General features: G+C 34.0%; 3 protein-coding genes across 8 annotated transcripts; all 3 read right to left on the minus strand.

The window, feature by feature from the left end:
* Positions 1-823: 823 nt before the first annotated feature.
* LOC148933214 (protein SOSEKI 3-like) lies at positions 824-5,072 on the minus strand. 4 transcript variants are annotated; one of them, XM_089063361.1, is made up of 7 exons: positions 4,766-5,072; positions 4,156-4,389; positions 4,001-4,070; positions 3,782-3,897; positions 2,512-3,391; positions 1,304-1,605; positions 824-1,195 (listed from the first exon to the last, which is right to left on the minus strand). In XM_089063361.1, exons 2-7 carry the CDS (start codon positions 4,361-4,363, stop codon positions 1,170-1,172), a joined length of 1,602 nt encoding a protein of 533 aa, XP_088919487.1. In that variant the 5' UTR covers positions 4,364-4,389; positions 4,766-5,072; the 3' UTR covers positions 824-1,169. The 4 variants fall into 4 exon arrangements, with proteins under 4 accessions (XP_088919487.1, XP_088919488.1, XP_088919490.1 ...); XM_089063362.1 differs by having other exon boundaries at positions 4,156-4,420; XM_089063364.1 differs by lacking the exon at positions 4,766-5,072 and adding an exon at positions 4,614-4,759.
* A 4,597-nt stretch (positions 5,073-9,669) lies between these two features.
* On the minus strand, positions 9,670-10,460 carry LOC148933215 (uncharacterized). Of its 2 annotated transcripts, XM_089064934.1 has the most exons (3): positions 10,064-10,460; positions 9,831-10,000; positions 9,670-9,732 (listed from the first exon to the last, which is right to left on the minus strand). In XM_089064934.1, the coding sequence occupies exons 1-3, from the start codon at positions 10,458-10,460 to the stop codon at positions 9,670-9,672; spliced, it is 630 nt and encodes a 209-aa protein (XP_088921060.1). The 2 variants fall into 2 exon arrangements, with proteins under 2 accessions (XP_088921060.1, XP_088921059.1); XM_089064933.1 differs by having other exon boundaries at positions 9,831-10,460.
* Positions 10,461-11,451: 991 nt separating this feature from the next.
* LOC125185485 (shugoshin) lies at positions 11,452-13,552 on the minus strand. Of its 2 annotated transcripts, XM_048082013.2 has the most exons (10): positions 13,387-13,552; positions 13,047-13,214; positions 12,916-12,953; positions 12,723-12,831; positions 12,618-12,641; positions 12,466-12,534; positions 12,192-12,230; positions 11,998-12,088; positions 11,844-11,904; positions 11,452-11,753 (listed from the first exon to the last, which is right to left on the minus strand). In XM_048082013.2, exons 2-10 carry the CDS (start codon positions 13,212-13,214, stop codon positions 11,603-11,605), a joined length of 750 nt encoding a protein of 249 aa, XP_047937970.1. In that variant the 5' UTR covers positions 13,387-13,552; the 3' UTR covers positions 11,452-11,602. The 2 variants fall into 2 exon arrangements, with proteins under 2 accessions (XP_047937970.1, XP_088919366.1); XM_089063240.1 differs by lacking the exon at positions 13,387-13,552 and having other exon boundaries at positions 13,047-13,380.
* Positions 13,553-14,469: the final 917 nt, after the last annotated feature.

Genomic DNA, 14,469 nt, shown 5'->3' on the forward strand with positions numbered 1-14,469 from the left:
GATTGAGATAGAACAAGAAGATCCAATGTGTAACTCTAAATTATTTTGAGAGCCACTACTAACTTTATTGTCACACTTAATAATGTAACCATGTGGGCGGATACAGGCTTTTACTAAAATGCCCTTCTTCGTTCTTCCCCTCCCAAACTTAAAATTTTAAATATAATAGATCCCGCCACAAACTCCAATTTATTGCAATTGACTAAAACATACCCCCCTTTTAATGCACTTGTCCTGCTTTATAACAACCAAAAGGTGCATACAGAAATTGCTAATAGCGACAATCATGCTACCTCATTAAATACCTTCTACACTCCCACTTTTACTCAAAATAATCAGTAATCAGAAAATTCTTTAAATAAAACAGATTGCAGCATCCTATGCAAATTGTCGGACTATATAATTCTATCAACCTTTCATTCCATACATTTAATATTGTATACACCTGGCTATATGCAAACAAATGTTAAAGGAGCATTATGCCATGTCAAATATTAAAATGTTGCTGTAGTACAACATCCAGGTTTTGTTATTTTCTTCTTTTTCAGGAACTTGGAATATTGATATTCCTTCCCACATATGCAAAAGCAGTTTAAAAATGGTTTTACTCAAATAGAATCCAATGCTTTCTTGAATTAAGTCAAACTCCCAACTTTTAAATATTCTTGATTTCGATAGCTCAACAACTTATGTGCCATTTTTCCTTTAGTATTTCTTCAACTTGCCTTTAAATAAGCAGCAACAGACAAATTCTTGAGTATCATGGCCTTCTCAAGGTTATGTAATAACTAAGCGCTAATCTCCAAATTTACGCCTCAAAAAATAGAACAAAAACCATTGTAAACTAATAGCTTAATAACGCAAGCTGAATTTTCTCTCACCATCCTGGCATGTCTGTTACTCCTACACGGCTACACTAACTCTCTTACAGCAAGAACGACACTATGTAGTGTCGAAGATTCAGTATAACTTAACTCAAAAACATTTCAAGGGAAACAAAATTGCTTATGTAGTAGATGAAGAGTCACCTCAAAAGGCTTCAGCCATTCATTTATCAACATGAATAATTCCTTCAGAAAATAGTACTCCATGTAAATTCTTCAATCTCCTTACTCTCGTACATGTCCACTATGAGTTACCCTCAACGTCAGAACATACTTTTGAATGAATTATAACCCGAGCTCCTGATGTAAGCCTGTTGAACAAAATGGAAAAGAATACTTCAATCTACATGAAGAGGGAAAAGTAGTGTGGACTTTTGAAATTGAATTATTAGTGGTAAAATAAAGGGTTGGCATTTAACTTTCTTCAATTTGGATCACGTTCTCGTTCAGATTTCTGGAAGAATCTAGTTTGTTCGATAAATTTTTCCCTGAGAGTGGCTCAGTAAGTCTCTTGCTCCCGCCAATGGAAGAGGCAGGTGTGGACGTTCGTGAACTTCCCACTCTGTCAGATGAGATTCTTGGTCCCTCGGAAACAGGGGACCGCATTGATTCACATCTTGACTGCTTGCTTAAAGCAACTTTAATTGATCTAGGGATGCACTTTGTGCGGGTGGAACCTCCCTCTTCTTTGTCTTCAGTAGAGTCTAGGTGCTCGGTACTTCTGAAAGGATTTAGAGTTTCGGTATGAAGAGCAAAACAAAGAATTTATAATCCAAAAGAAACAAGCATGACGTTTCACCTCAAATAGCTATGCATCCATATTGTTTGATACCAGTAAAAAATAAACTACTCCCTCTGTCCCGCGTTACTTGCGTCATTTTTTTTGGCACTCGTTTTGAACAAATAATAATAAATAGTTAAAGGTGAGAGAAAGAAAAGTAAGAGAAAGAATAATGTAGAGAAGAGTCTTAACTATATTATTCTCTTTCTTACTTTACTTTCTCTCCACTTTAACTATTTATTAGTATTATTTTTTCAAAACAAGTGCAAAAAAGAAGTGACTCAAGTAACGTGGGACGGAGGGAGTATAAAACAAATTTCAATCCTTGCCAAATTACTATAACTATTTATCACTTCAATCTCAAGTACTACAGCATAACCAGCAGAAACCAAAAATAAATGTGTTGTTGCAACACCTAATCTAGGGGTTTTTTTCAAAGACATAATCTTGAGCTTTAAGAGATCTCAAGATCAGAATGTTATCAAGGATCTTGTTTCTTCTTTTTCTTTCTTCAGGTCTTTATTTTGCTAGGAATTGAAACATTTGTTAAAAAAAAACTATAACTAAGAGATAAAGGATCCCAGGCAAGAAAGCAAGATTGCAAATCATCTCCTATCCTAGGAGGTACTCAATGATCTTATCTCTTAAAACATGACACGTTAACAGTCATAAACTTAGATGATGAAAAATCCAGATTATGGCAAGTTATTGAGGTATATCCACATATTTGGGAGGTACGGTATGGAGGTTGAGATCCAAATCCGGTTCAACTAACAGATGTTATTTAGAGCAGAACCTGAACTCCTTTACAAAAAATGAAAGCTAACTGAGGTGAACAGGACTTACCGGTCAGCATTAAACGAAGATGATCTTTTTAATTTGGGTGCTCCTTCCTTCATCATATTCCTTTCTAACAAACTCCCACTGAAGTACTCTTTGTCCTCCAAAGTCATGCCCATAAGACGAGGATTCTCTGCCAGGCAATCAAGCTCTCCCAACATTAATGATGTTGAGAACAGTGGAGACGGAAATTTGGAGTGTGAAAACCTTGGTTTGTAGGTCGGGATTAGGCCAAAGCTGTGATCTTTGACAGATATTGAACCACAGGATATTAGTTGCATTATCATATTCGAAGCCTTTAATTTAGAATGGGATGGCACTCGAAATTCCTCTTCTTCAAGTATCCTAAAGCTGTTGAGCTTCCTAGCATCAGCTCTAATGAGAGATTCCAAGGTATCAGTCCTGCCACATGATGAAGAAACACTGGATGTAGAAGGAGGTGGTGAAACAAAGTCTCGGCGAATCTCTGGAGTAGCTTTCAAGCAAGGAGCTTGGCTAGGACGAGCACCACTACTTTCAGGCTCTGCTAATCCATCATCTGTGGACACACCTCTCATACAAGTATCTCGGGCTCTAGCACCTCTGTTAGTATTGTCCTCGGTTTGTGTGGAAGCATCAGCAAGACCATCACTCTTGTAGACTTTATACTCGGTCAGGCTCAAAGAGCCATTCCATGACGAATTCTTTTCAGTGCTGCACTCGGGAGACACGGATGAGGAGCAAGGACGCTGGTCCGGAGGAGATAATTCATCATCCTGAGAAGTCTTTGTAGTCCTGTCGTTCAAGCTGGAAGAAGATGACGACTCCTCTTGGCTTCTTGAAGATGGTGGTTCTGGAAGTGCCTTCTGATTGTGTAATATGACAGTCTCAGCAGGACTAAAGTTACCTACAAATCAAGCATTAATCATTAGGAAGTCAGATTGTGCATGAAATCAAGAAATAATGGCATGAACTCCATCAGTATAAAACAGCAAAACTTGTTATTTTACTTATATAGAACGAATGAAGAAGCTCAAAGAGGACCCTTGAACAGGATTTTGGCGATAATCATAGGTGAGAGTGAAAATTATTATCAACAGTGAAAGAAAGGCATGGTTTGACACAGGAATAAAGAATTCCTACCAAAGCACAAAACCTACAGCCCTTTTGTATTGAAAATCATGAAACAATAACATGATTAAACAAGCCTGATCATATAAATTGATTCTGAACCTATTTTGCACACAAATTGCATGATATATAAACCACTGCAAAATATACTAGTACTACATTTTACCAGAATTGGAATCTTCGAAGAGCTCCGAGCCCTTGAGGATATACTCATTCCCGTGAGCAGGTAGGATCAAATCATCATTGCACAGATCATGCCATACATATCCATTCTTGTAACTCCTACATCCACAAATCACCCTCAAAACATATTCCACAACCAAAAAGAGATACTGAATTCAAATTACAATGGCACAGAAAAAGAGAGTGCAGAAATGATTTTTACCTCTTGCAGGACCAGGAGTAAATCGAAGCCATGCCTCGGCCTCTCAAAGCATTAAGCCGTTCAATGACATCTTCACAAAACAAACACAATTGTCAAAATTCAGAACACAAACCTCACCAAATAATAGTTTCTGTTCAAACATATTGTAAATTAACCTCTCAAGTAAAGGCCATCGGGAGAGGACAGGGGGACCTCCATGAAGTGGGGATGCTCGAGCTGTCGATTTCGAGATAGATAGTAAATTACAGCTACCTTCTGGCTCTGCAGTTCGCAGTGGTGATTGTATTGATACTTGGGCGATTTTTCTTTCCACACTTTGGCCCTTTCTGGGCTCACTTGCCTATGCTTCTTCGTTCTCTCCATTTATTGCACCAAAAAGCAGTTGAAAACTGAAATTGACCCACTACCCTTTAAGTTTTCCTTCAAATGAAAGAGGGTCGAAAATTCCAGAATGTAAGCTTACACTATCATCACATCCCTAAAATCCTTGAATACCGAAATTCAACAGAAAAAAAAAATGATTCTTTAGAGGTTCAATAAATCTAGACAGGAACTATAATAGCAGCAAAACCTTGAAAACGTCCTAAATCAATAATCTCGCAAGAAAACATACCACGTGAGCCTAAACATAATTTTCAACCAAAGGGGCAGCAGATTAACACAGTAAATCACAAATAACACTCAAAAGTCAAAGTCAGGAAGAAGAAGAGAGGAATGTGAGCTGAAAATTTTGAATTTTTAAGAAAAAAGGCGAAGAGCGGCAACCTGAGAGAGAGCGAAGGTAAACTGAGAGAAGGGGCAGGCGAAATTAAATGTAGTAGTGTGGGCAGTGAGTGTTGGCGACAGAGGTTGGAGGGGAGTGAAGAGTGACTAAACAGTAGAGAGACAAGGATTGGAGAAAGGGACTGATGCGTGGAGATGGAGGGGGGAGTTCATTTGGCGTTATGCCTCAGGTTAGAGAAATTCAGAGCTTTGTGATTGTTGTTGATGGAGATGGAGCGATTTCATTTTGATGTGGCCACATGGATTTTCTGCCCTTCCTATCACGAGGGCTATTTTCGACCTATTTTTAGAACTAGATAATTGAGGCTTCACTTACTAGATGTGTTGTCTCTTAAATTATACTACTATGTCTTTTATTTTTTCCCCCTTTTTAATCAAACTTTCCATATGTTTTTCTCCTTCTATAAAGGCTTTACTTTTTATCAGTGATTTTGACCTACCTACCAATGAGCATTAGGATTTATATATGTATCTATTTTATACTCCATGATGTATTACAGATGTGAAAATGTAGATTATGATTTCATTTACTTTTGAATGATAGTTCCGCACTTGGGTTAAAGAGGTCACAGTTTCTGCAGTAAAAAACCTATACGTTTTGTTTGTGTAGTTTGTGTGAATTGTTAATTTCTAGTTGTACGTAGATTTCACCTGAAATAAATCTCTATGTGATGCAACCATGTTATACTTTTTAAAAATTGTTGATTTGGAGATTCAAATTCTGAAGATATATAAGAATAAATTTCCCTATTTATAATATTGTTGCTGTTTAAATATACTAGCGTTAACCCACGTGCGATGCACGATAAAATATTTTTTTTATCACATATTTTTAAATTGTTAATTGATTAATTAAAATATGAAAATATAACTATATAAAATTTAAAAATAGAAAAATATACATATAATAAAAATTCAATAAATATATGCTCCTCGATGCATTTTACACTTAAAAACATAAAATTAAACATATTTGAAATGGAATCAAGGTAGACATAATTATTTGGACAACGATGAAGAGACTATATCAAGTGTTAGACACATTTAAAAAATATGTTTAAAACAATCCTTCATATTTCTCAACTAAAAATAATGTATATCACACTTTTAACAAAATAATAAATCGATAACTCATAATATTCAAAATGTCAAAACTATGAACATAAAAAAATTCAAATGATAAACTATACAAAAAATATTACATTAATTGGTTGAATTAACACTATTATATTAATGAATAATGATAGCCCTTTTGAATGTTGGAACGTTTATCTTTATTTATTGTACTTTTAAACGTGGCTTGTTGGAATATGAAAAATCTATATTATTTTTTATGCTACTTTACAATTCTCAATGCTGCAAATTTTCTTTTTGTAAAATATATTTAATATAAGTATATATTTTACTTAGTTGATCACCTACATATAAGATAATTAGAATCTCTATAGAAAATCAGAAAATCAGTTGTATCCCGGAACAATTAAGTGCCAAATCCTAATTTCAACAATAGTATTATTAGTAAACCAAAATTTGGTTGTAAACTATTTTATTTTGTTTGAACAACTAATTGTTTGATCAACTCTATTTTGAAAGGTTTAATTATCTCATTGAAAATATACATATTATGCACCATTTATTAATTCATCATAAGTCATAAAATATTATTTTTGAGACACCATATAATATAATTACAGCACAAGTTGGAATATAAATATATAAAATAATAAATTGTGTAAAGATGAAGATAAACATTATGCTTGTTTGAGTTATGTTACAATTCTTCCATCTCTAAAAACTGTAAAAAATATTAGCATAGAATTCTCGAACCATATACACGCAGTACTCTAACTATAACTATTGCAATAAAAAAAATGAAATGGAAATTACAACGAAAATTATAAAATAAACCGAACTATAAGTTTAGTTGAGAAAAACCCTCTTTCCGCACGACAAAGTACATCACGGTTAGTACTTTTGAATTGACGTATTATCCCCAAAGATGAAACGTCTTCCTCCTAATGTGTATAACTTCTCAAACCCGCTGGCACCGATGAACTTGATGGAGTTCCAAAAATTGAGCAATACTCTAAAATATACAATAAAATGTTGAGAGCTTGAGAGAGAATGGTGAATGTGTAATTCATCTACAACTCTATGCTTTTTATAGGCGCAAAATTAGAATATGAGAAATCATGAAATTAAAACATCATAAATTATAAAATTAAGAGAATAGAGGTTACAAAATTTGTTAAATGCTCATTATCCTATTTAAAGATTAGTCAAAGCATTAAAATATTTAAATAAATATTCATGAGAGTTACATATTTTATAATAATTCAAATTCACCCCATTATTTTTAAATATATCAAATTACGGCCAAAACTCGCCTTTTATATATGTATAGACTAGTAACTTAATTAGCAAGCCAAAATTAAGATCAAATTTTAGTCTTTAGATCATAGGTTGAAATAATATAGTCGATTATATTTTAAATTAAAAAAATTATTAAATAATTTTAAAAGTATTTAACGTTAATTCTTTTATAATATATGGTAGTTAAAGCTATTCATTTTCTATCTCCTCACAATTATCTTAAAACTTTAAATTTGCATCTCTCTCGTTTTAAATTATTTTTTCATAAAGAATATATCAAATTAAAGGCAATTTCATAAGGATTCTAACGAATTCTCAATTGCATATGTTCCGACAATGATCGGATGATAAAATTTTATAATTTTTATTTTAGTTTTCGTATGTGTTGATAAACAGATTTTATATCAATAAATGCATCAAAAAATTTCAATATAATGCATGTACAATATCAATAAAACTGTGTTATATTTTCAGGTACTTATGTTGAAATTCTCATGTTACTATGTTGATGGGAAAAAAATCGTTAAAATTATGTTTTAACCTATTGACTACTTTACTATTTTGTTGATATTTTATCTAATATTTATTAAAAATTCATGAGCTTTAATCTCATCTACTCATTTTAAGATCTTAATGTATGATTGATCTTAGTTGTGGATTGGATACTATATACATTTTAAGATCTTAATGTATGATTAATCTTAGTTGTATGATTGATCTTAATGTATGATTGGATTGATCTTAATTGGCCATATGCTTTATGTTTGGTTTGTTAAATGCTCATGTGGTGTTATTATAATGTAAATAATTGAATGATTGTAATATGAAAGGATCATATATACCATATTACCATCTCCTACAATATGTCTTACTACTAATATATATTTAACACGTTGTAGATAATGTTTTTCAAAATGAAAAAATTGCTAAAACTTATGTTGTCCTAAAAGAACTAAGATTGAGAATACGAAATGAAATTAGAGTGAAGTGAGATGGTATTTATAGACATAGTCATATAGAATGAGAACTTAGGGGAGTGATAAATTGCTAACTAGCAATCCCAAATTAAGATTAAATCTTAATCATTAGATTAGAAGATCTAGTGGTTGAAATAATGCCACATAGATTATATTTTTAATTAAGAAAATTAATAAATAATATTAGAGGGTATTAATGTCAATTCTCTCTCATTAAAATAATCTTAAAACTTTAAATTTACGTAACTCTCTCGATTTAAATTATTTTTTCGTAAAAAATATATCAAATTAAACATAATTTTATAAGGATTCCAACGAGATCTCAATTGCAAATGTTCCGACGACGTTCGGATAATAAAATTTGATATTTTTTTTTTAGTTTTCGTAAATGTTGATATCCAGATTTTTATCAACAAATATACATAAAAAAAATCTCAATAGAACCATGTAAAAATCTCAATAAATGTGTTGATATTTTCTTGTACTAGTGTTGATATTCTTATGTCATATTGTTGATATTTGTAATACACTATGTTGATATAAAAAAACATTCACGAAAATTATCATATGATAACATAATGACGATATTATCCTTTAGTTGATATTTTGTCTACTATTTATTGAGATTCGTAAGATTTAATCTCATCCACTCATTTTAAAATCTAAGGGTGAAGATTTGATCTTGATTTTATATTAGGGTGCTATGACCCTTAGAACTTATACACAAAAATTTAATTTCAACACCCACAACCCCCTGCCCAAGTACCCCACCATGCAATGCGCGTCCCAAAGCCGCCAGACCCCTACCCAGAGTCACCCCCTACCCTACCCAACCCCACCATAGAATCACGTCCAATTTCTCCTATACGCGACCGATGTCTCAAATATGGTGTGATATGATATCATATATTCTAAGCTAACTTTTATTTGTTCTGATCGTTGGTGCTAATATTACCTAGGCTAGTATGTCCTTTCAAGTACTACTACTACAATTAGGTTATTTTGCATCTAAAGTACTTGTTAATGTTTGCTTTGATGATGATTGAAATTCAGTTGACTATTTATCTCCATGTACATATTTATGTTTCTGAGTCATCGACGTCTATGAAGGATTTGAACCGAGTTCGTTTCACTATTTATTTATTAAGTATATATAGAGTATCCCGGCCCCCAGGTGTTGTATAGCAAATAACATAGAGATCCAAGATTAATTTCATTTCCAGAGTAATTATGCATAGAAGGGATAAATGCACAATGCTTCAGTTCAACTTATTACTCTATATGTCCTGCATGTTGAAGGCATTCATGGGAATTAAAATATAACACTAGCGTCTCTTGCCTCTTGGACCATATATAGACTAATTTAAATTCATATATGCTGCTATAATCTATCTTGCGAGCGTACAAATTACGCACGCAATGCATTTTTTTCTAATACTTCATGCACGCACTACATTCGAGAAGACCAACAATCAAAAAAGGGAAAAAAAAGCATAACAGATGAAGCAGCAGCAGACTCTGTCAACATTTCATCAACTAACAGAAGACGGTTGTAAGAACGTTGTCAGTCTCCAATGAAGTCTTCAACAACTTAATAGCCTAACCAACAAACAAACATATATGGTCTTCATAGTTTGATAAAGTACACAATCCAAATACTGGGAATAAGTGAAAGAAAAGATGAGATGAGATGATACCTCCTTCATTCCCAGATCGACAGTCTTTTCCTCCAAAGAACCGACCTCCTTCACATTAAACTTATTGAGCATAGTAATACTGGAGATAGTAGACATTGGCTTGATCACCAAATCGTCCATCACCATGTAAGTCACCACCCCCTTCACCAAACCACCCTCTTTCGATGCCACTTCCGTGGCGGGAGGAGCCACATAGGCCAATTGCGTGTTCATAACCCGGGAGCATGAAGGACAAATGGCGCGTGGGTCATCCGAAACATGATTGTAAGTACCGTTATAATTGTTAACGCTACAATTGCCGCATCTGTAAAAATTCTTCCGAGTCTGAGTAGCAGGAAGGGCCAAAAGCGGAACTGAGGAACTGGAGACCGGCACCACAGGTTTCAAAAAGGCATCCTTGTTCAGGTTAGGCATTAAGTAGGTGTCGTTGAGATCTTCTAAGCTTTTGTAGAGGTTGGGAAGGGATCCCTCCATTCCTTCCTCTTTCAACAACCGTATGATGGTGGCAACTGGCAGAGACAGTATGTTGAAGAGGAAATCAACGCAGTCTTTGCTGGCCTCCGCGAACAACACGCGTCTCACTTTTCTGTTGTCGATTAGCAGCTTCATGCTCACTTTAGAATCCGCCATTACTCTATTTTTATTTATCTTTTCGTCTTGTCTTGGCTTCTCTTCATTTCATTTATATAGAGGCAAAGTAGTTTGGATAATTGGATGGGAGGAGATGAAAAGCTGAAGCTGGCGATCTATATTATTAACGGAAGTAATACTTTTTTCATGCGTTTCAAAACAGCTTATACAATAATTTTAATGTACTAATTCACAATAACTTTTTTTTGTAACTCATGGTCAATTTTAAATAGCGTGGGATCGATGTTACATGGCACTCACACAATCATACGACATTTTATATAACTTGCACAACGTAGTAGTTCTCTTTTTCCTTGATTCAATTTACACCTTTTTGTTTTGAGACAAATTATTTTACTTCTTTTCATACTTCCATTTTCTTAAATCCATGCATGTGTATATTTTATACCTATATATAACCCATGGCGATAAAATCAGCAGTAGAAGCAATATACTTATGATATAAGTCTTGATTTATAGACACTAAATGATTTTTAAAACTTTGAAGATCTACCGTCGAACTTCATCCTAATTCAACGGTTATAGTATAACTGACAAAGGTTAAATTTATATCATTAATTTGGAACAAAAACCTACAACCACATGCCATAAGACAAACCTTTACGATCCAGGACGTAATCATTATTAGTGATCACTCTCTAAATTCAGGAAATTTACTATACTATAATACTCCCTCCGTTACACGGTAGTGAATGCGTTACTTTTCAGTACGTGATTTAAGAAAAATTGTGATAAGTGCGTTAAGTAAATGAAGAATAAAGTAAGAAATGAAAAAGGTAGAGAGATGAAGAGAGAGTACGAGAAGAAATGTACTCCGTATTGATTTTTACTAAAAAGGAGAAATAACTCCATTATTTATGTAACATACCAAAATGACAAAATGATTCTATTATTATGGAGCAATAATAACCATCCATCGCAATTAATTCCTTTTTTAATTTTCTTTCCGTTGCTCAATATCGTGCAAAACTAGTGAACAATCATGAAACGTAGAATAAATCTCCATCGATATAAGCAAACAGCAGAAAATTATACAGAATTTAATTTAAACTTGGTCATACGGACATATATGTATGTAAAACAAATTAAGTGGAAAATGCGTAGGATTTTGCAACTCCAGTTCAATGTGATCTCCTCATTTTGATGTTGAGAGGTATTTCTTTGTAAGACTGAACCTTTTCCACTGCCATACGCAATGGTCTGGAGATGGATGGTCTCCGCCCTTCAATACTGTCCAACATACCACCACCAGATTCTCTTCTCACACAATGCCTACGATAATGAATATGTGAGCAAACATACATCATCCTATGACCAACATCTTTACATAGCTTAGAATAAGATAAACACAGAGTTGGAAACCTTTTGCTTAGTGCTGTCTCCATTTCAGCATATTGCTGAGATATCATTGAGCTGCCTAGAGCTGCAGTATATTGACAAATGGCAGGTATCATTAGGTAACAATCTCTAAGGCTTCATAAGATTCAAAAGCTGAATTGTATTTTCTAGATTTTACATGCACTTCTGGAGAGACGGCGCCTCCCGTTGGCAGCTCGAGGCCTAGTATCGTCATTCATTTCCAAACCCTCTGTTACCTCCTCTGCTTCCTTCACACCAATAGAGAGGTATTCAATAGCTATTAACCTTAAATAGGAATGATAGATCATAGATATTTGAACAACCAATTTACAGCCCTGCCTGCAATAATACCTGAATAACTTGTTTTTTTACATTCACTTCCTCTTTCCCCTAAAAAAAAGTCACCACCAATGTTAGTAAGCTAGACAAAGGTAAACATGAACTCTCAATTGATATGATCCCCTTTCTAAGTCTATTCCGTGACATTCACTTGGAAAAATTGCGATGATTAGATTTGTTCCTCGTGTTGACAAACACACAACAATCAGAACTGAACCCCATCAACAGCTAATGGTTCAGTAGTCAAGATTTAAGCAAATTGAACATAGACTACAAATAAGCCTACCTTGAGCTGCAATATCTTTGTTTTGAGAAGTGTGTCTTTGCAGGCTACTTCGTGTTGTAATGCTTTCAACTGTGAAGAGAAGGATCAGCAATACAAGAGACATGGATATGTTATACCTTTATATTTTAATAAGCATCTCCATAAAAGCCTACCCTTTGTTTGCCCAAATTAACTTCCTGCACAAGGTAAAATTAACAGAGCTGTAAATCTGCTGCATCATCCTTATTTTCAGTAGAATTTGGGAGGGAAAAACTAACCGCTAGCATATGACTATTTGTCTGAGCAAGAGTCCAGTTTTGCAGCTGCATTTTCTGAAGACATGTTTTCAAATTTTGGACCTCACTTCCACTAAATTCTATAACTTTGCTGTTTAAAAATTCGCAATTTATAACTATAATCGTTATAAACACATAAAATCAAAGCATGTTCTTCGTTAGGAAATATACTTACTTCTTTTCTTGAATGAGCTTCATCAAGGCCATCTTTTCCTGTGACAGAGTTAATAAACAGTAAGAAAAGGTGGATGAATTATAGTAATTAAACAAGAGAAAAACAATTAAGAAATAGTAGAAAACATATACCTTAACAAGATAGTCAATGTGTTGGTTAGCTGAAGCATTATCAGATAGAAAATGTTTTTCAGGAAATGCTGGCGATTTTGGCTGAGGCAGGGAATTAGTAATATCAGAGAGCCTTCTTCTCACCATGCTTCCGAATGAAGATCTTTTTGCCATTTTATCCCCTTTCATCTAATCGAGAACAAATTATAGAACGAGTTTCAATAAACAGAGAGGGCTTTTAAAAGAAAAGAAGTTGAAACTGAAGCACAAGAACTTAGTTCAGTTGGACAAACAAGAATTCGAGTAGAAACAAAAGGTTTCCAAGAAATGAGTGGAAACAAAATTGGTTATGAATCAGTACCGATCGGGGTTTGATTAAATTTTCCGAATTGAGACAAGAAATCCGCCAACTCTCAGGATGAAATAGTAAACTAGACAGTAGACACGGAATGAATTCGTGGGCGACGAAAAAGAATGAAAATGTTCAGAAAGGAAAAGGAAGAAAAAGTAAAAGATTAAACTGAAAAAGAATATGTTCAAATTTCTTTAGGTTCCAACGGATTTCCGAACCAATCTTTTCGGGGAATAACGGTGTCTGAACCTAATTTTCAATAGGCTCGGGAGGTGTGTTTGGCACAAACTCATTGCGCAGATTTTATTTTATACTCCCTCCGTCCCCGATTAGGAGTCACACTTTTTCATTTCGGTCCGTCTCCAATTAAGAGTCACACTTCATTTTTACCATAAATAATAAGTAGGTCTCACATTCCACTAACTCAATCCACTCACATTTTATTATAAAACCAATATAAAAAATGGGTCTCACATTCCACTAACATTTTCCACCAATTTTCTTTACATTTCTTAAAATCCGTGTCCGGTCAAAGTGTGACTCCTAATCAAGGACGGAGGAAGTATCAACCTTTTTCATCGCAATTAATTTTTTCCTCTAAAATATATTAGAATGAGTGTAACAGCCTATGCACTCCACCAAAATTACTATTAAATATAATTTAAAATTAAAATAGAAATTTAGTTATGAAATCCTATTTTTTTCCGAGCTCCTCATACTTCAAACTTCCTGTTGCAGCAGGCGCCCTCAACCTCGGATAATGATGAATGATCCGTAAAAATGTAAAATGGTCAACTTATACGTTTGAAACAACATCACTTCCCCAACAAATTTCATAATCGGGTCAATTGACAATCATCGGATAACAAGTTGATTTATTCAGTCCATAACGGCTCATTGTTTTTACGATTTTGATGTCTAAACCGAACTGAAAAAATACTTTAAGCCTCGTTGGTTGCCAGATCCGTAGATTACAACTCATCTTCTCTTTTGAAATTGCCCAAAGATTTCTCTACTTTCAGTTATATATATTCTTCCAGGTTCGTTTGGTATGAGTATGACCAGGTAGATAAGAGCGTCCATAGTGGGAGG

This window comes from Salvia hispanica, chromosome 1, assembly GCF_029641045.1.
Source record: "Salvia hispanica isolate PSC_SH4W2 chromosome 1, Shi_PSC_v1, whole genome shotgun sequence".
Classification (NCBI taxonomy): domain Eukaryota; kingdom Viridiplantae; phylum Streptophyta; class Magnoliopsida; order Lamiales; family Lamiaceae; genus Salvia; species Salvia hispanica.